Below are 20,832 nucleotides of genomic sequence, written 5' to 3'. Positions count from 1 at the left end.
GTCCGAGAGAGCTTTGTTATAATTCTCTTTTTTTTCTATTCTTAGCTAAGCCTTCTGACAAAACCTTTCCTTCCTTTTCTTTTCAGTATAAATATGTGGAATGCAACAGGTAGAATTTTGATTGGGCCATCTTGAATGTTTGTAATTAATGGCCAATCAAAACCAGAGCAATCTCAAACAGAGTCCAAGAGAGCTAGCTTTGTTATAATTCTCTTTTTTTTGTATTCTTCGCTTAGCCTTCTGAAAAAACCTTTTCCTTCCTTTTGTTTTTAGTATAAATATAATGTTTTATATATATATATATATATATATATATATATATATATATATATATATATATATATATAATAAAATAATAAATCAAGCCTTCTGATCATGGAGTTAACATTCTCCATGGTCAGAAGTCTTGATTTATTATTTATTATTTATTATTTATTTATTATTCGTCTCTTGCCTCATCCAAGAACCCCTGTGAACACAATCACACTCGTCCTTCCCTGAGTGGTTTTCCCACCCCAATTTTCCAATTTTTATGGGAAATTCCATCCCATGGCTGTCAGCAATTCACCCTGAGCATCCCCGAGGTGCTCAGCTTGCTTGGGTGGGGATGGAATGTTCTAGATCTGGGAATGGCCTTGGGCTGCTTGGATGCCCCTCCCTGGTTATTCCAGGTTGGTTATTCCCAGAAATTCCAGGCTGCTGTGCTGAATGAGGCCTTTCTTTCTTGGGCTGCCTAAAAAGCAGAGGCCCGACAAAATCAAGATAATAAAAAGCAGTTATTTATTTATTTAGTTATGCATTTATTTATTTATTTAGTTATGCATTTATTTATTTATTATTTACATATATATGTTATTTATTTATTTATTTATTTATTTGGTTATTTATTTATTTATTTTTTGACGGCCTTCAGGTACATTTCAGCCAGACTAAGCCCCCCCTCAGGGACTACATCTAAAAACTGAGGCCAGACAAAATAAAGGGAATAAAAAGCATTTATTTATTTATTTATTTATTTGCTTGTTTGTTTATTTATCTATTTATTTATTATCGATATATATAAATAATATATATAAATTAAAGGGAATAAATTTTATTTATTTATTTATTTATTTATTTATTTCCAGATATTTATTTATTATTTACTTATTTGTTAACATATTATTTATTTATTTAGTTGTTTATTTATTTATTTATTTATTGAAGGCCTTCAGGTACATTTCGCTGAGAGACTTGTGCTGGCACATCCCCGCTGTGCCCAGGGCCCGTCCCCGATGTCCCCGCTGTCCCCAGCACTGGGACACCGCCGGCGGTGCCGTTCCCACGGCCGGGCCGGGCACTTCCCGCTCCCCCGGAGCACACGGGACCGCGGGCAGAGGAAGCTCCGCTTCCCGTTTTGCCACTTTCGGGGCTGCTCACCCCAATCTCAGCCCCCCCACTTCTCCCTCCAGCTCCATCCCTGTCTTTCTGCCTGCTGGGTTTTGGCAGAAAAGTGATTTTACACACCTTCTAATCACAGCCATAATATCAGTGTTTCCAAAATCACTGCAGTGATTCTAAAATCAACCAATTTTGGAAGTCTTTTCCACAGCCTCAGGTCAAAATGCAGTGCTCTCCTCGAGTCAGAGGGTGTCAGCGCAGAAATTCTAAAATCCTTCAGCGTCCAGAGCTCCAACATCTGCTCTTTGGGACACCCCAATCTCAGCCCCACACTTCTCCCTCCAGCCCCATCCCTGTCTTTCTGCCTGCTGGGTTTTGGCAGAAAAGTGATATTGCACACTTCTAATCAAGTGCACAGCTGTAATCTCAGTGTTATCAACTAATTTTGGAAGCCTTTTCCACAGCCTCAGGTCAAAATGAAGCGCTCTCCTGGGAGTCAGAGTCTGTCACAGAATCACAAAATCAATCACAGAATCAATCACAGAATCACAGAATCAATCACAGAATCAATCACAGAATCACAGAGTCACAGGACCAATCACAGAATCACAAAGTCACAGAGTCACAGAGTCTCAGAATCACAGGATCACAGGATCAGTCACAGAATTACAGAATTGCAGAATCACAGAATCACAGAATCACAGAATCACAGAATCACAGAATCAATCACAAAATCACAGAATCACAGAATAATGAGGTTGGAAGAGACCTCCAAAATTGTCAAGTCCAACCTATGCCCAAACACCTCAACTATAGCACCAAGTGCCTGTCCAGCCTTTTTTTAAACACATGTGCCAGCACAGAAAGTCTAAAATCCTCAGCATCCAGAGCTCCAACATCTGCCAGCTGTTTCCCTGGCATGGTGCCCTCTCCAGCATTTCCGAAGAGGTGACAGGACCTGATTTACCTCCCTGTTTCACCACCAGCCCTGATTCCATCCTGGATCCTCCCGGAGCACCGGGGGCACCACAGCGGCGGAGCTTTGAGTCTGGCCAGCTCTATCAGCCCAGATCTCAGAAGTTTAAACAAACAAAAGCACAAAACCAGGATAAAACAGGCAGGACCTTCAGTGGTGACTTTGCCCGTGCTGGAGCCCGGGGGGAAACGAGCAGTTTCCATCTGATAGGAGGAAAACGATGCCTGCAGACTCCTTATCTCCGTGACCATCTTTGCTCAGCAGAGATCCGGCCGGATTTTGGCCCCTCCCGGGGTTGTTCCTGGGTGGAATAACCTGGATGGAATTCCTGTTCTTGCAGCCCTTCCATGGGAGCAGACACAGGGCATCCTGCTTGCAGGCAGCGCTCCAGCAAGGTTGGACACCAGCCAGCAATGTTCCTTGGTGGCCAAGAAGGTCAGGGGCGTCCTGGCCTGGATCAGGAATGGTGTGGCCAGTAGGAGCAGGGAGGTCATTCTTCCCATGAGGAATGGTGTGGCCATCAGGGAGGTCATTCTGCCCCTGGAGAATGGTGTGGCCATCAGGAAGGTGATTCTGCCCCTGGAGAATGGTGTGGCCATCAGGGAGGTCATTCTGGCCCTGGAGAATGGTGTGGCCATCAGGGAGGTCATTCTGCCCCTGGAGAATGGTGTGGCCATCAGGAAGGTGATTCTGCCCCTGGAGAATGGTGTGGCCATCAGGGAGGTCATTCTGGCCCTGGAGAATGGTGTGGCCATCAGGAGCAGGGAGGTCATTCTGGCCCTGGAGAATGGTGTGGCCATCAGGGAGGTCATTCTGGCCCTGGAGAATGGTGTGGCCATCAGGGAGGTCATCCTGGCCCTGGAGAATGGTGTGGCCATCAGGGAGGTCATTCTGGCCCTGGAGAATGGTGTGGCCAGCAGGGAGGTCATTCTGGCCCTGGAGAATGGTGTGACCATCAGGGAGGTCATTCTGCCCCTGGAGAATTGTGTCACCAGCATAGATTCTGTAATTCTGTGACTCTGATTTTGTTATTTTGTGATTCTGTGATTCTGTGATACACTCTTATTCCTGCATTTTGACCTGAGGCTGTGGAAAAGGCCTCCAAAACTGGTTGATAGCACTGAAATCATGGCTGTGCAGTTGATTAGAAGTATGCAATATCACTTTTCTGCCAAAAACCGGCAGGCAGAAAGGCAGGGATGGGAGGGAGAAGTGCGGGGCTGAGATTGGGGTGTCCCAAAGAGCGGATATTGGAGTTCCGCATCTGAAGGATTTTAGACTTTTCTGTGCCGACACGTGTTTTGAAAAAGACTGGACATGGTGCTGTAGTCTAGTTGAGGTGTTAGGGCATAGCTTGGACTTGGTGATCTTGGAGGTCTCTTCCAAACTCATGATTCTGTGACTCTGTGATTTTGTGGTTCTAGAATTCTGTGATTCTGTGATTGATTCTGTGATTTTGTGATTGATTCTGTGACTGTGATTCTGTGATTGATTCTGTGATTCTGTGATTGATTCTTTGACTGTGATTATGTGATTGATTCTGTGATTTTGCGACTCTGTGATTTTGTGGTTCTGTGATTCTGTGATTGATTCTGTGATTCTGTGACTCTGTGATTTTGTGGTTCTGTGATTGATTCTGTGATTCTGTGACACCCTCTGACTCAAGGAGAGCACTGCATTTTGACCTGATGCCTCAGAGGCGGTTTTGTCTTTTTTACTAAAAACTACCTGTACATTATTTACCGTAATTCCCAATACCTATCACCTATGTCAGACAGTGAGCTTCTACTCTAAACCAATCTAAAAACACCAACATCTCCCAGAAGATGGGGGTTAAGAAGAAGAAGGAAAAAGGACAAGGGAATTGCCCAGATTCCTCCATCTTTGTACCCTGAGCCGCATTCTAAAACCATCAAAAATCGATTTTTCACCCCATGACAAACTAACTATTATTCTACTTAAACTCTTTTGACTTGTAACTCTTCATGTAAAGGTTGGGGTAGGAGCAGCTCAGCCTCACGTTCCTGCACCCTGGGGTGGAGCTGGGTTTGGGGTGATCTTGAAATATCTTGAAAAATCTGGGAACACCAGTGTTGGGGAAGATGAAACAGGAAAGCCTTATAAATATGATTGTCTGGCAAAAGATAGTGAGAATATGGAAACTATAAGTGAGATGGAAATGAAAGCAAGCTTTGAGATCCTATAGTTACTGAACAATGGGAAAACAATGATGTGGCTGGCTGAAGGTAAAATCCCCTTTTGATAGAACAACACCCTCTGCTTGCAGACAGCTCCAAGGGTCAGAGCAGACCCTGCCAGCTTGGCAGAAGGGTCCAAAGAGGAGTTTTTAGGGTTTCCAAAGAGTAGTTTTCAGGCTTAGCAGAAGGGGCCCAAAGAGGAGATTTTAGGGTTGTAACACAGTATGGGAATGTAGTGATTTTTATAGGCTGTATGGAAATGCTATAGGACTTGTGTATTGTACTAGATTGGCTAGTGAGAATCAGAATATTCAACGCAGAACATTATTGTATTGAAACGGGAACTTCACACTCTTGCCTTTTACTCTCTTATACTTTTACTCTCTGACCCTCTCATCCTCTCTACCCCTCTCTTCTCTCAGTCCTGCTCCAGCTCTGCCTGGCAGCTCCCAGCAGCTCCCTGCACTTGGCCCTTTGCAATAAACCCCAAGTTCCACAACCAGAAGAAGATTTATTGTATTGTAAAGGGAACCTCGCTCTCTTATCCTCTTTACCTCTCCTTTTAACTCTCTTTACCTCTCTCTCTACCCCTCTCTTCTCTTGGGCCTGCTCTGAGCTGTGGCTGGCAGCTCCAAGCAGGGCCCTGCACCCAGGCCCTTTGCAATAAACCCCAAATTCCACAACCAGAAGAAGATTTATTATATTGTAATGCGAACCTCACTCTCTTATCCTCTCTTTTACTCTCTCATCCTCTCATCCTCTCTCTCATCCTCTTTATCTCTCTCTTCTCTTGGACCTGCTCCAGCTGTGCCTGGCAGCTCCCAGCAGGGCCCTGCACTTGGCCCTTTGCAATAAACCCCAAATGCCACAACCAGAAGATTTATTGTATTGTAACGAGAACCTCACTCTCTTATCCTCTCTTTTACTCTCTCTCTTATCCTCTCATCCTCTCTCTCATCCTCTCCATCCCTCTCTCCTCTCGGGCCTGCTCTGAGCTGTGCCTGGCAGCTCCCAGCAGGGCCCTGCACTTGGCCCTTTGCAATAAACCCCAAATTCCACGCCCTGGCTTCAGAGATCTCTCGTCTCCATCCGTCCCGACCGTGCTAACCCCCGTTGCTCCTACACACCAGCACCCTGCTGCTGCTTCTTGGTGATGTTGGAGCTCTGGGGGCAGCTGGGATGGAGCCCATGAGCATCCCAAGCTTCATTTCCAGCCTGTGCCTGCAGCTGGTGCTCCTTCCACAGCACGGAGCTGCTCCCCGTGCTGAGCCTTGGTGTGTCCATCCACCACCCAGGGGCACACAGGAGTGGGGAATGTCACTGAGGAGGTGACAGGGCAGCCAGGGGGACACCGACAGCAAAAGGGGAGCACTCCTGTCAGCCCCAGAGCAACCCTGAGCTTTATTCATGGAATCAATCCTGTTAACATGGCAACCACCACTTCCATTTTAATTTGCTCAGCCCCATTCCAATGCATGGAGAGCTTGGGAAAATCAAAGAGACAAAAAAGAGAAAAAAAATAAAAGGAAAAGAAGAAAAAAAAAGGAAGAATTGGAGGGACTTGGGCCACAGTCCTGCTCCCTCCTGGCATTCCTGGAGCTTCAGGGTCTCTGGACATCAGTGCCCAGCACGTGTCCCATGCTAGGGTGGCCACCCTTGGGGTGGAGAGGACGAGAGGCCAGGCAGGAGCCTGTGAGCCTTTGGGGATATTCCATTCCCATCCACTGGGAACAAAACCCCCACGGCCCAGAAAAATCAGCAAACCCGAGGGGACTGCAAGAACCTTGTCCCCACCCCACCACCTCCCTCCTTAGCCTTTCTTTTTCGGAACTCGGACACAACCTGGCCATTACAGGAGGATCCCCCTGTGCTGGGCCTTGAGGAGGGTTCTGATTCTTCTGATTCCTCATCTGGACCCACCACGTGCTGCTCGAGGATCTCCTGCAATCAGAGGCTTAGCCTTTCTTTTTCTTCTTCTTCTTCTTTTTCTCCTTCTCCTTGTCCCCCTTCTTGGCCTCCTCGGCCGCTTTCTTCTCCTCCTTCAGCACCTTGTACCTCCACTGGGGTGGCTGCAGCAGGTGCTTGTCCTTCACTCGTGGTTTCCTCTCCCCGCTGGCTGACCCAGAGGCTTTGCTGACTTTGATTTTGGGCACGGGCTCCCAGGGGAAGATGCTGTTCCCCCGGCGCAGCCACCGCGGCAGGAAGCTCAGGAACCGCCTTGGGGGTGGCGGCGGCGGTCGGAACTCGGACACAACCTGGCCATTACAGGAGGATCCCCCCGTGCTGGGCCTTGAGGATGGCTCTGATTCCTCACCTGGACCCACCACGTGCTGCCCCAGGATCTCCTGCACCGAGAGGCGGCGCTTGCCCACCTCGGGCGGGCTGTCGGGGCACACGGTTTGGCAGGCGGTGGCCACGAAGGGGCTGCCCATGGCCGTGGTCATCCTCACCATGTGGTCCAGCACGCCGTCCTCCTCGGGGTTCCGCGGGATGTTGAAGGTGAAGATGGATCTGATCTTCTCCGAGAGCCTCTTGCTCCTGGATTTGGGGCTCAGGGCTTTGGCCACCAGCTCGGCCAGCGCTGGCCACTCGGGTTGGTATTGGGCTGCGAACTGCTCGGCGCGTGGGCGCCGCAGGAGGCTCCGGATGCGCACGGTGGTCTCGAAGCGGCCGGTGAAGGTCGCCCATTCCCTGGCTGTCTTCCCTTTGACGGCATCCACGGCCTGCAGGTCAGCTCCTGGGGACAGCAGAGAGCACGCTCAGTGTCCCAGAGGAGGTGGGATTGCCACCCCCAGGGTCCCAGAGATGTGATTGGCACACCCAGGGGTCCCAGAGGAGATGTGATCCCATAGGAGATGTGATTGCCACTCCCAGGGTCCCAGAGATGTGATTGCCACCCCCAAGGTCCCAGAGGATGTGATTGCCACACCCAGGGTCCCAGAGATGTGATTGCCACACCCAGGGTCTCTGGGGGATGTGATTAGTATACCCAGGGTCCCAGAGGAGATGTGATCCCATAGGAGATGTGATTGGCACACCAAGGGTCCCAGAGATGTGATTGGCACACCCAAGGTCTCTGGGGGATGTGATTGGCACACCAGAATCCCATGGGGGATGTGATTGTCATACCCAGGGTCTCAGAGGAGATGTGATTGCCACCCCCAAGGTCCCAGAGGATGTGATGCCACACCCAGGATCTCTGGGGGATGTGATCGGCACACCAGAATCCTATGGGGGATGTGATTGGCACACCAAGGGTCCCAGAGGAGATGTGATTGGCATGCCAAGGGTCCCAGAGATGTGATTGGCACTCCCAGGGTCCCAGAGGGTGTGATCGGCACACCTAGGGTCTCTGGGGGATGTGATTGGCATACCAAGGGTCCCACAGGAGATGTGATCCCATAGGAGAGGTGATTGCCACACCCAGGGTCCCAGAGCAGATGTGATTAGCACACCAGGGTCCCAGAGCAGATGTGTTTAGCACACCAGGGTCCCAGAGGAGATGTGATCCCATAGGAGAGGTGATTGCCACACCCAGGGTCCCAGAGCAGATGTGATTAGCACACCAGGTCCCAGAGGAGATGTGATCCCAGAGCAGATGTGATCGCTGTCCCCCTCTGGGGACACTCACCTGCCAGCAGCAGGGCGGTGACGCAGTCCTGCCGCCCCTGCACCGCCGCCTTCATCAGCGCCGTCAGCCCCCGCGGGTCCCTCTGGTCCACCTCCAGGGCAGGGTAGTAGTTCAGGAGGTAGTTGACAATGGTGATGTGTCCTTGAGAGCCAGAGAGAAGCTGTGTTAGAGCTCCCACAGTTACCAGAGGCCATGGCTGGACAGAGAATTCAGCAGCTGCATTCCGTGGGGGCTCGGAGGGGTCAGGATTGGAAGGGTTTGGGTCCATTTTGGTTTGGGTCTACTTTGGTTTGGCTCCATTTTGGTTTGGGTCCATTTTGGTTTGGGTCCATTTCGGTTTGGGGCCATTTCGGTTTGGGGCCATTTTGGTTTGGGTCCATTTCAGTTTGGGGCCAATTTTGGTTTGGGTTTATTTTGGTTTCAGTCCATTTTGGCTTGGGTTTATTTGTGTTTGGGTCCATTTTGGTTTGGCTCTACTTTGGTTTGGCTCCATTGTGGTTTGGCTCCATTGTGGTTTGGGTGACTCGGGTACACCAAGTCATCAGAGAAGATGTTCCATTTTGGTTTGGGTCCATTTTGGTTTGGGTCCATTTAGGTTTGGGTCCATTTTGGGTTTATTTTGGGTTGAGCATGGAAGGAACACCAATGCTGAACCAGCTGCTTTAGTGAAGAACACAGGAAAGACCCCAAAAATGCAAAAAAAACCCCATAAAATGATGAATTCTAGCAAGGATACAATGGAGATCGAGGCTGATCCCCTCTTTGGGACTCTTCTCCTTCCCCTCCTGCTAAATCAAGGGGAGGGAGCCAGACTGGAGGTTTGGGCAGGTAAATGAATCCCTGTGACTCCTGGGGCAGCCCAGCTCTGCCACTCAACCCATCTCCACTGCAGCAATCTCCATTTTCTCATCATTTTGAAAGCAGAGCTGAACCCCAAGTGTAGCTGATGTCACACATCCCATGGGAGCACGGCTTTCATGACAGAAAAAAATTCCTTTTGGGGTTTTTGGGGGGAGCACAGGGGGTCCCATCCCTTCCTGAGGGTGCTGACCTGCCTGGGCTGCCATCATGAGGGCCGTGTTGCCATCGTTGTCCTGCTGGTTGATGTTGATGTAGGGACACTTCTGCAGCAGGGGCACGATGTCCACGAAGCCCTTGGAGCAGGCGACCATCAGCGCGTTCTGGAGAGGGGACAGCAACAGCTCAGCACCACGGTCCCACCACGGGGATCCCACGGCCGTTCCAAACTGTTCCCCCACCCAAACCAGGCTGGAGCAGGATGGGAGGGCAGACAAGGTTCTGCTCCAAGGATTGGATCAATCCCAGGAGATCCTCCTGCCCCACTTGATTTAGCCTTCAGGATTTGCCTGCTCCTGGAAAATTCTCGTTCTGTTTCAAGGATTGGATCAATCCAGAAGATCCATCCCACCCAGGTCCTCTCCCACCTGCTCCAGCAGCCCCAAGCCTTCAGGATTTGCCTTCTCCAGGTAAATCCTCATTCAGCTCCAAGGATTGGATCAATCCAGGAGATCCGTCCCACCTTCCTGCCCCACCTGCTCTAGCAACACTCAACCTTCAGGATTTGCCTGTTCATGGAAAATCCTCATTCAGCTCCAAGGATTGGATCAATCCCAGGAGATCCATCCCACCCATCCCACCTTCCTGCCCCACCTACTCTAGTGGCCTTCAGGATTTGCCTTCTCCAGGAAAATCCTTGTTCTCCTCCAAGGATTGGATCAATCCCAGAAGATCCACCTGCCCCACTTGATTTAGCCTTCAGGATTTGCCTGCTCCTGGAAAATCCTCGTTCTGCTCCAAGGATTGGATCAATCCAGGAGATCCATCCCACCCATCCCACCTTCCCGCCCCACCTGCTCTAGCGGCCTTCAGGATTTGCCTTCTCCAGGAAAATCCTTGTTCTGTCCCAAGGATTGGATCAATCCCAGAAGATCCATCCCCCCCTCCTGCCCACCTGCAGCCCCCAGCCTCCAGGATTTCCCTGAGAGCCCCGGTTCAGCCCTGCAGGGTCCCTCCCCACCCTCCCCAGGAGCTCACCCTCCCGTTGATGTCCAGCTCCGTGGCCTCGCTGCGGCTCACCCCGCGCTCCAGCCTCTCCCACACCAGCTTGGCATCATTCCTGGCACAGCACTGGTACAGGCTGAGGAACCCATCCCCGCCAGCCTCGGGGGACACCTCGTAGCAGGGGTACACCGAGTCGTCAGAGAAGATGCTGCTGCTGTCCGAGGGCTCCGGGGATCCTGAGGATGTTTCCTCCTCTTCCTCCTCCTCCTCCTCATAGTGCAGCTCCGGGTCAGAGGCATCCAGGCTGGCGCTGGGAGCCGCAGCAGGTTCTGCTCCTCTGCAGGCATCTGTCATCCGGCCCAGCCCTGCCCGGGTGGCCGAGGGGGCACTCGGCACTGTCACTGCCCTGTGCTGGCACAGAGGGGTGGCACCAGCTGGGGTGGCACGCTTTGCCTCAGGTCCCTCGGGTCTCTCCCTATAGATTTCTTCCCCAGGTGTGTCAGCCACCTCTCCCTCCCTCCCCCTCCATTTGGTTTGGGCTTATTTTGGTTTGGCTCCATTTTGGGTTTGAGTCTATTTGGGTTTGGATCCATTTTAGTTTGGGTCTGTCTTGGTTTGGATCCATTTTGGTTTGGGTTTATTTTGGTTTTACTCCATTCTGGGTTTGGATCTATTTTGGTTCGGGTCTATTTGGGTCTGGGGCCATTTTGGTTTGGGTCCATTTTGGGTTTGGGTCCATTTTGGTTTGGGGCCATTTTGGTTTGGGTCCATTTTGGGTTTGGGTCCACTTTGGGTTTGGGTTTATTTCGGTTTCGATCCAATTTGGTTTGGATCCAATTTGGTTTGGATCCATTTTGGTTTGGATCCATTTTTGTTTGGCTCCATTTTGGGTTTGGATCCATTTTGGTTTGGCTCCATTTTGGTTTGGCTCCATTTTCGGTTTGGCTCCATTTTAGTTTGGGCTTATTTTTGTTTGGGTCCGTTTCAGTTTGGGCCTATTTTGGTTTGGATCCATTTTGGTTTGGCTCCATTTTGGGTTTGGGGCCTATCAGCTTTTGCCTCACCACGCTGTAGATGCTTTAAATCTAATTATCTAAAGTTCCCCCTCGTGGCTCCCACTACACTGCATCTTTCATAGTTCTTTCTCCAAAGTATCCAATATTATTTGCCTCCACACCCTTACTCCAGTGTTTTCATCCTCTGTGAGGATTTATTCCTCCACTACGGTTTGTAATTTCCAGTCTCTGAATTCTATTAATGAGGAATTTAATTTAATTTTCAATCTCTGAATTCCATTAATGAGGAATTCATTCCTCTACTACAGTTTGTAATTCTTAATCTCTGAATTCCGTTAATGAGGAATTTAATTTAATTTAATTTTCAATCTCTGAATTCCATGAATGAGGAATTCATTCTTCTACTACAGTTTGTAATTTCCAGTCTCTGAATTCCATTAATGAGGAATTTATTCCTCTACTACAGGTTTATAATTTTCAATAACTGAATGCCATTAATGAGGAATTTAATTTAATTTTTAATCTCTGAATTCCATGAATGAGGAATTTATTCCTCTACCACAGGTTTGTCATTTCCAGTCTCTGAATTCGATTAATGAGGAATTCATTCTTCTACCACAGGTTTATAATTTTCAATATCTGAATGCCGTTAATGAGGAATTTAATTTAATTTAATTTTCAATCTCTGAATTCCATGAATGAGGAATTTATTCTTCTACTACAGGTTTATAATTTTCAATCTCTGAATTCCATTAATGAGGAATTCATTCTTCTACTACAGTTTGTAATTTTCAATCTCTGAATTCCGTTAATGAGGAATTTATTCTTCTACTACAGTTTGTAATTTCCAATCTGTGAATTCCATGAATGAGGAATTTATTCCTCTACTGCAGGTTTGTAATTTCCAATCTCTGAATTCCATTAATGAGGAATTCATTCTTCTACTACAGTTTGTAATTTCCAGTCTCTGAATTCCATGAATGAGGAATTTAATTTAATTTGATTTCCAATCTCTGAATTCCATGAATGAGGAATTTATTCCTCTACCACAGGTTTGTCATTTCCAGTCTCTGAATTCGATTAATGAGGAATTCATTCTTCTGCCACAGGTTTATAACTTCCAATATCTGAATGCCGTTAATGAGGAACTTAATTTAATTTAATTTTCAATCTCTGAATTCCATGAATGAGGAATTTATTCTTCTACTACAGTTTGTAATTTCCAGTCTCTGAATTCCATTAATGAGGAATTCATTCTTCTACCACAGGTTTATAATTTTCAATATCTGAATGCCGTTAATGAGGAACTTAATTTAATTTAATTTTTAATCTCTGAATTCCATGAATGAGGAATTTATTCCTCTACCACAGGTTTGTCATTTCCATTCTCTGAATTCGATTAATGAGGAATTCATTCTTCTACCACAGGTTTATAATTTTCAATATCTGAATGCCGTTAATGAGGAACTTAATTTAATTTAATTTTTAATCTCTGAATTCCATGAATGAGGAATTTATTCTTCTACTACAGGTTGTAATTTTCAATCTCTGAATTCCGTTAATGAGGAATTTATTCTTCTACTACAGTTTGTAATTTTCAATCTCTGAATTCCAGTAATGAGGAATTCATTCTTCTACTACAGTTTGTAGTTTCCAATCTCTGAATTCCATTAATGAGGAACTTAATTTAATTTAATTTTTAATCTCTGAATTCCATGAATGAGGAATTTATTCCTCTTCCACAGGTTTGTCATTTCCAGTCTCTGAATTCGATTAATGAGGAATTCATTCTTCTACCACAGGTTTATAATTTTCAATATCTGAATGCCGTTAATGAGGAACTTAATTTAATTTAATTTTTAATCTCTGAATTCCATGAATGAGGAATTCATTCTTCTACTACAGTTTGTAATTTCCAGTCTCTGAATTCCATTAATGAGGAATTTATTCCTCTACTACAGGTTTATAATTTTCAATAACTGAATGCCATTAAGGAGGAATTTAATTTAATTTAATTTTTAATCTCTGAATTCCATGAATGAGGAATTCATTCTTCTACTACAGTTTGTAATTTCCAGTCTCTGAATTCGATTAATGAGGAATTCATTCTTCTACCACAGGTTTATAATTTTCAATATCTGAATGCCGTTAATGAGGAACTTAATTTAATTTCATTTTTAATCTCTGAATTCCATGAACAAGGAATTTATTCTTCTACTACAGTTTGTAATTTTCAATCTCTGAATTCCGTTAATGAGGAATTCATTCTTCTGCCGCAGGTTTATAATTTTCAATATCTGAATGCCGTTAATGAGGAATTTAATTTAATTTAATTTTCAATCTCTGAATTCCATGAATGACGAATTCATTCTTCTACTACAGTTTGTAGTTTCCAATCTCTGAATTACATTAATGAGGAACTTAATTTAATTTAATTTTTAATCTCTGAATTCCATGAATGAGGAATTTATTCCTCTACCACAGGTTTGTCATTTCCAGTCTCTGAATTCGATTAATGAGGAATCCATTACCACAGGTTTATAATTTTCAATATCTGAATGCCGTTAATGAGGAATTTAATTTAATTTCATTTTCAATCTCTGAATTCCATGAATGAGGAATTCATTCCTCTACTACAGTTTGTAATTTCCAATCTGTGAATTCCATGAATGAGGAATTTATTCTTCTACTACAGGTTTATAATTTTCAATATCTGAATGCCATTAATGAGGCATTTAATTTAATTTAATTTTTAATCGCTGAATTCCATGAATGAGGAATTTATTCCTCTACCACAGGTTTGTCATTTCCAGTCTCTGAATTCGATTAATGAGGAATTCATTCTTCTACCACAGGTTTATAATTTTCAATATCTGAATGCCGTTAATGAGGAACTTAATTTAATTTAATTTTCAATCTCTGAATTCCATGAATGAGGAATTTATTCTTCTACTACAGTTTGTAATTTCCAATCTGTGAATTCCATGAATGAGGAATTTATTCTTCTACTACAGTTTGTAGTTTCCAATCTCTGAATTACATTAATGAGGAATTTAATTTAATTTAATTTTTAATCTCTGAATTCCATGAATGAGGAATTTATTCCTCTACCACAGGTTTGTCATTTCCAGTCTCTGAATTCGATTAATGAGGAATTCATTCTTCTACCACAGGTTTATAATTTTCAATATCTGAATGCCGTTAATGAGGAACTTAATTTAATTTAATTTTCAATCTCTGAATTCCATGAATGAGGAATTTATTCCTCTACCACAGGTTTGTCATTTCCAGTCTCTTAATTCGATTAATGAGGAATTCATTCTTCTACCACAGGTTTATAATTTTCAATCTCTGAATTCCATGAATGAGGAATTTATTCTTCTACTACAGTTTGTAATTTCCAGTCTCTGAATTCCATGAATGAGGAATTTATTCCTCTACTACAGTTTGTAATTCTTAATCTCTGAATTCTGTCAATGAGGAATTTAATTTAATTTAATTTTCAATCTCTGAATTCCATGAATGAGGAATTCATTCCTCTACTACAGTTTGTAATTCTTAATCTCTGAATTCCATTAATGAAGAATTTAATTTAATTTAATTTTTAATCTCTGAATTCCATGAATGAGGAATTCATTCTACAAACTGTAGTAGAAATTTTCAATCTCTGAATTCCATGAATGAGGAATTCATTCTTCTACTACAGTTTGTAGTTTCCAATCTCTGAATTACATTAATGAGGAATTTAATTTAATTTAATTTTTAATCTCTGAATTTCATGAATGAAGAATTTATTCCTCTACCACAGGTTTGTCATTTCCAGTCTCTGAATTCGATTAATGAGGAATTTATTCCTCTACTACAGGTTTATAATTTTCAATAACTGAATGCCATTAAGGAGGAATTTAATTTAATTTAATTTTTAATCTCTGAATTCCATGAATGAGGAATTCATTCTTCTACTACAGTTTGTAATTTCCAGTCTCTGAATTCGATTAATGAGGAATTCATTCTTCTACCACAGGTTTATAATTTTCAATATCTGAATGCCGTTAATGAGGAACTTAATTTAATTTAATTTTCAATCTCTGAATTCCATGAATGAGGAATTTATTCTTCTACTACAGTTTGTAATTTCCAGTCTCTGAATTCCATGAATGAGGAATTTATTCCTCTACCACAGGTTTGTCATTTCCAGTCTCTGAATTCGATTAATGAGGAATTCATTCTTCTACCACAGGTTTATAATTTTCAATATCTGAATGCCATTAATGAGGAATTTAATTTAATTTAATTTTTAATCTCTGAATTCCGTTTACTTTAATTTCTAATCTCTGAATGCAGCAGCTCCTGGCTCCCCCAGGACACAGGATCAGGGCAGCAGGGATCAAACCCTCTCACCACCAATTAATTAATTAATTAGGAGGAAAAATCCAAATTCCACCAAACTCCCCCACCCCTCAGGTGTTCCCAAGCACGGAGGGAAATTCCTCTCACCTGGGGCTGCTCAGATCTTCCCCGTGGCTTCCTCTTCACCTGGGCAGCATCCTGGCCACAACCAGGAGGAAAAACTCACCGAGCATCCCCGGAATGTCCCTCTGTCCCCTCTGTGAGGAAAAACCACGTTTGTGCCCCGAGCCTGAGGTGGCTTTTTGGCACCAAAGCTGTGACAACCCGCACGTTGACGTGGGGCTCAGCTCCCCGAGAGATCTTAAATTAAATTGCTGCTTAAAATGGCTGAGCAGGATCAGGGCAGGATTTAGTGTCTTTAGCTGAGGAGCTGCTGGGAGCACTGGGCTGTGGTTTTTATATTTTTATACAACCTGAGCAGCCCCACAGGCTCAGCTGAAAGCTCCCCAAAAAAACTCATTTCCACCTGAGTTTCTAGCCAGGTGAATTGGCTGGGCAGGTAATTCTGGGAATTGGCTGAGCAGATAAATCTGGGAATTCTCTGAATTGGCTGAATTCAGATTCTCTAAATCTGCTTGTGAAACACAAAGCTGTGTTTGGTGTCAGGTACACACAGGGTGTATTTGTGATTGTGATATGTGTGGAGACCAACACTGGGACACTTATAAAAATGAATTTTAATAATAACTAAGGAAAATAAAGCATGGAAGAAGGCCTTTGAACTTGTCTTTTGTTTGCAATTAACCTTAGTTGATTTGGGAGCACTGGAATTAAAACGTTAAGGATGTTGCTCTTTGCTTGTAGTTAAGCCTTAAAGAGTTCTGCAATAAAAACCTTTTGAAGTATAATTCTAGAATATTGATTGCATCCTTGAAACTATATATATTTATATTTATTTTATATGTATAAAATATATATTTATATAAACTATTTATATTTATATTTATATTTATATTTATAAACTATATATTTATATAAACTATTTATATTTATATTTATATTATATAGAAACTACATATATGTATAGAAACTATATATATATATTTATTTTATATGGATAAACGACATATTTTATAGAAACTATATATTTATATTTATATTTATATTTATATTTATATTTATATTTATATTTATATTTATATTTATATTTATATTTATATTTATATTTATATTTCTTTTATATATATTCATAGCAACTATAGATTTATATTTATTATATATATAAACTATATATTTATAGAAATGATATATATTTATATTTATTATATATTTGCAATGTATATAAATATATAAAATATAAAATATAAAAATATAAATATATATAAAATATATAAATATATAAATATATAAATATATAAATATATAAATATATATATTTGGCTATATATATTTGAAATATATATAAAGGAAACATGCTTATCTCACACCTTAACAAAACAGAGAAAAACAGCTTGAGAAAGGAAGATGAACATCAACTCAGGGATTTATAGTTTTGACCAAGGGAAGCTGGACATCACTGTTATGAGATTTAGAGTCTCTGCAATTAAAAGTTGGACCCACATCTGGGGAGCTGGACTTCACCAGATGGGATTTGTCTTTCTTCTTGTGGAAACTGGACCAGCACCACCTGGGATACTCCTTTTGGGATACATCCTGAGAAAAACTAAATCACAACAGTGTATAGAATTGGGATGTAAAAATTGGAATAGAAACTGCTGAGAAAGCTGATGAGTACCCCTATAAATACCTGTGAGCTTTAACTATGGGAGTGCAGTGTGGATTACTCATATTTTACCATATTAATTAATAAATAGATTGCTGCTTGAATATTGGCCTAATCAAGCTTCTCATTTATAACAAACTGGACTTCACCAGATGGGATTTGTCTTTCTTCTTTTGGAAACCAGACCCCCACCACCTGGGATACTCCTTTTGGGATACATCCTGACAAAAAACTAAATCACAATAGTGTGTAGAACTGTGAAATAAAAATTGGCATAGAAACTGCTGAAGAGTAAAAATTGGGACAGAAACTGCTGAGAAAGCTGATGAGTACCCCTATAAATACCTGTAAGCCCCAACTATGGGTGTGCAGTTGGAGGGAAAACTTCTCCCACTGTACCCAGCACTATACTGATCATCATTTATTAATTAATAAATTGATTGCTGCTTGAATATTGGCCCAATCAAGCTTCTCATTTACAAAAAACTGGACTTCACCAGATGGGATTTGTCTTTCTTCTTTCAGAAACTGGACCACCACCTGGGATACTCCTTTCGGGATACATCCTGAGAAAAACCTAAATCACAACAGTGTATAGAATTGTGATGTAAAAATTGGAATAGAAACTGCTGAGAAAGCTGATGAGTACCCCTATAAATACCTGTAAGCCCCAACTATGGGTGTGCAGTTGGAGGGAAAACTTCCCCCACTGTACCCAGCACTATACTGATCATCATTTATTAATTAATAAATTTGTTGCTGCTTGAATATTGGCCTAATCAAGCTTCTCATTTACAACAAACTGGACTTCACCAGATGGGATTTGTCTTTCTTCTTTTGGAAACCAGACCACCACCTGGGATACTCCTTTTGGGATATATCTTGAGAAAGACTAAATCAAAATAATGTACAGAATTGTGAAATAAAAATTGGGATTAGAAACTGCTGAGAAAGCTGATGAGTACCCCTATAAATACCTGTGAGCCCCAACTATGGGTGTGCAGTTGGAGGGAAAACTTCTCCCATTGTACCCAGCATGTATTGATCATCATTTATTAATTAATAAATTTGTTGCTGCTTGAATATTGGCCTAACCAAGCTTCTCATTTATAACAAACTGGACTTCACCAGATGGGATTTGTCTTTCTTCTTTTGGAAACTGGACCACCACCTGGGATACTCCTTTTGGGATACATCCTGAGAAAAACTAAATCACAATAGTGTGTAGAACTGTGAAATAAAAATTGGGACTAGAAACTGCTGATGAGTAAAAATTTGAATAAAACTGCTGAGAAAGCTGATGAGTACCCCAACAAATACCTGTAAGCCCCAACTATGGGTGTGCAGTTGGAGGGAAAACTTCTCCCACTGTACCCAGCACTATACTGATCATCATTTATTAATTAATAAATTGATTGCTGCTTGAATATTGGCCTAATCAAGCTTCTCATTTACACCATGCTGCAGTCAAAGGCTTGGACATCTGAAATGTCCACGTGCATTCGACAAACTCTGTGAAATCCCCTTGGAGTTTCCATCCCTGGGAATGGATCCCAAAGCTCTCAGCCCAAGAGCTGCAAAAATCGTTTTTCCTGAATTCCACGTGAAGCCTGACTGTTCTCTTCAGCTTTAAAAGGGTTTTTTTGTGGTTGTTGTTTGTGTATTGTGGAGGTTTTTATGTTTTTCCTGAAGTTCAAGGGCCAGCTGGACTCTGAGAGGGCATTCCCAGCCCCTGGGAATTTGAGATTTTCTTGCCAAAAAGGGAGGAATTTGGTGCCAAGGCAAATCGTGGGAGAGGGCAGAGGGCACTTTGCTGCACACATGAAAATATGTGAAATATATGAAAAATATGGATCAGAGGAAGGATCCCAGCTGTTCCCTCTGTGCTGGGAAGCACAAGCTGGGAATTTTGGGGCTGAATATCAAAATCCTGGTACTAAATATAAAGATTCTGGTGCTGAATATGAATATGAATATTCTGGCACAGAATATGAAGACCCTGGTGCTGAATATAAAGATTCTAGTGTTGAACATATGCTGGTGCTGAATATGAATATTCTGGTGCTGAATATAAAGATACTGGTGCTGAATATAAAAATTCTGGCACTGAATATAAAGATTTTGGTGCTGAATATGAATATTCTGGGGCTGAATATGAATATCCTGGTGCTAAATATAAAAATTCTGGTGCTGAATATAAAGATTTTGGTGCTGAATATAAAGATTCTAGTGCTGAATATGAATGTTCTGGCACTGACTATGAAGATCCTGGTGCTGAATATAAAGATTCTGGTGCTGAATATAAAGATTTTGGTGCTGAATGTAAAGATCCTGGGGCTGAACATGAAGATTCTGGCGCTGAATATGAATATTCAGGTGCTGAATATAAAAATGCTGGTGCTGAATATGAATATTCTGGCACTGACTATGAAGATCTTGGTGCTGAATATAAAAATGCTGGTGCTGAATATAAAGATTTTGGTGCTAAATGTAAAGATCCTGGTGCTGAATATAAAGACCCTGATGCTGAATATGAAGATTATGTTGCTGAATATAAAGATTTTGTTATTAAATGTAAAGATTCTGGTGCTGAATATAAAAATTCTGGTGGCGAATATAAAAATCCTGATACTGAATATAAAGACCCTGTTGCTGAATATGAATATTCTGGTGCTGAATATAAAGATGCTGGTGCTGAATATTAAGATGCTGGCACTGAATATAAAGATTTTGGTGCTGAATGTAAAGATCCTGGGGCTGAACATGAAGATTCTGGTGCTGAATATGAAGATTTTGGTGCTGAATATAAAGATTCTAATGCTGAATATGAATATTCTGGCATTGACTATGAAGATCTTGGTGCTGAACATAAAGACCCTGATGCTGAATATGAAGATTGTGTTGCTGAATATAAAGATTCTGGTGCTGAATATAAAGATTTTGGTGGTGAATATAAAAATCCTGATACTGAATATAAAGATCCTGTTGCTGAATATGAATATTCTGGTGCTGAATATAAAGATGCTGGTGCTGAATATAAAGATTTTGGTGCTGAATGTAAAGATCCTGGGGCTGAACATGAAGATTCTGGTGCTGAATATGAAGATTTTGATGCTGAATATAAAGATTCCAGTGCTGAATATGAATGTTCTGGCACTGACTATGAAGATCCTGGTGCTGAATATAAAAATGCTGGTGCTGAATATAAAGATTTTGGTGCTAAATGTAAAGATCCTGGTGCTGAATATAAAGACCCTGGTGCTGAATATAAAAATGCTGGTGGCTGAATATACATTTACTGCTGCTGACTATAAAGATGCTGGTGCTGAATATGAATATTCTGGCATTGAATATGAATATTCTGGCACTGAATATGAATATGCTGGTGCTAAATATAAAGATTCTGGTGCTGAATATAAAGATTCTGGTGGTGAATATAAAAATCCTGATACTGAATATAAAGACCCTGTTGCTGA

The 20,832-nt window shown here is 42.5% G+C and overlaps 1 protein-coding gene across 1 annotated transcript; it reads right to left on the bottom strand.

Moving 5' to 3' along the window:
• Positions 1-6,423: 6,423 nt before the first annotated feature.
• Positions 6,424-10,607, bottom strand: ANKRD33 (ankyrin repeat domain 33). Its single transcript, XM_074530955.1, has 4 exons — positions 10,241-10,607; positions 9,237-9,366; positions 8,186-8,326; positions 6,424-7,291 (listed from the first exon to the last, which is right to left on the bottom strand). The coding sequence occupies exons 1-4, from the start codon at positions 10,559-10,561 to the stop codon at positions 6,510-6,512; spliced, it is 1,374 nt and encodes a 457-aa protein (XP_074387056.1). The 5' UTR covers positions 10,562-10,607; the 3' UTR covers positions 6,424-6,509.
• Between the last annotated feature and the right edge of the window lie 10,225 nt (positions 10,608-20,832).

The sequence above is a fragment of the Zonotrichia albicollis genome, chromosome 33 (genome assembly GCF_047830755.1).
Source record: "Zonotrichia albicollis isolate bZonAlb1 chromosome 33, bZonAlb1.hap1, whole genome shotgun sequence".
NCBI classification, from domain to species: Eukaryota; Metazoa; Chordata; class Aves; order Passeriformes; family Passerellidae; genus Zonotrichia; species Zonotrichia albicollis.
The sequence above is the reverse complement of the archived record's forward strand: the minus strand, read 5'-3'. Positions and strand labels throughout refer to the sequence as shown.

Coding starts and splice junctions, on each gene's coding strand:
- ANKRD33 (XM_074530955.1), bottom strand. CDS start 10,561: ATGACAGATGCCTGCAGAGGAGCAGAACCTGCTGCGGCTCCCAGCGCC. Junction 8,327..9,236: donor CATGATGGCAGCCCAGGCAG/GTCAGCACCCTC, acceptor CTGGCTCTCAAG/GACACATCACCATTGTCAAC. Junction 7,292..8,185: donor CACCGCCCTGCTGCTGGCAG/GTGAGTGTCCCC, acceptor TGCTGTCCCCAG/GAGCTGACCTGCAGGCCGTG.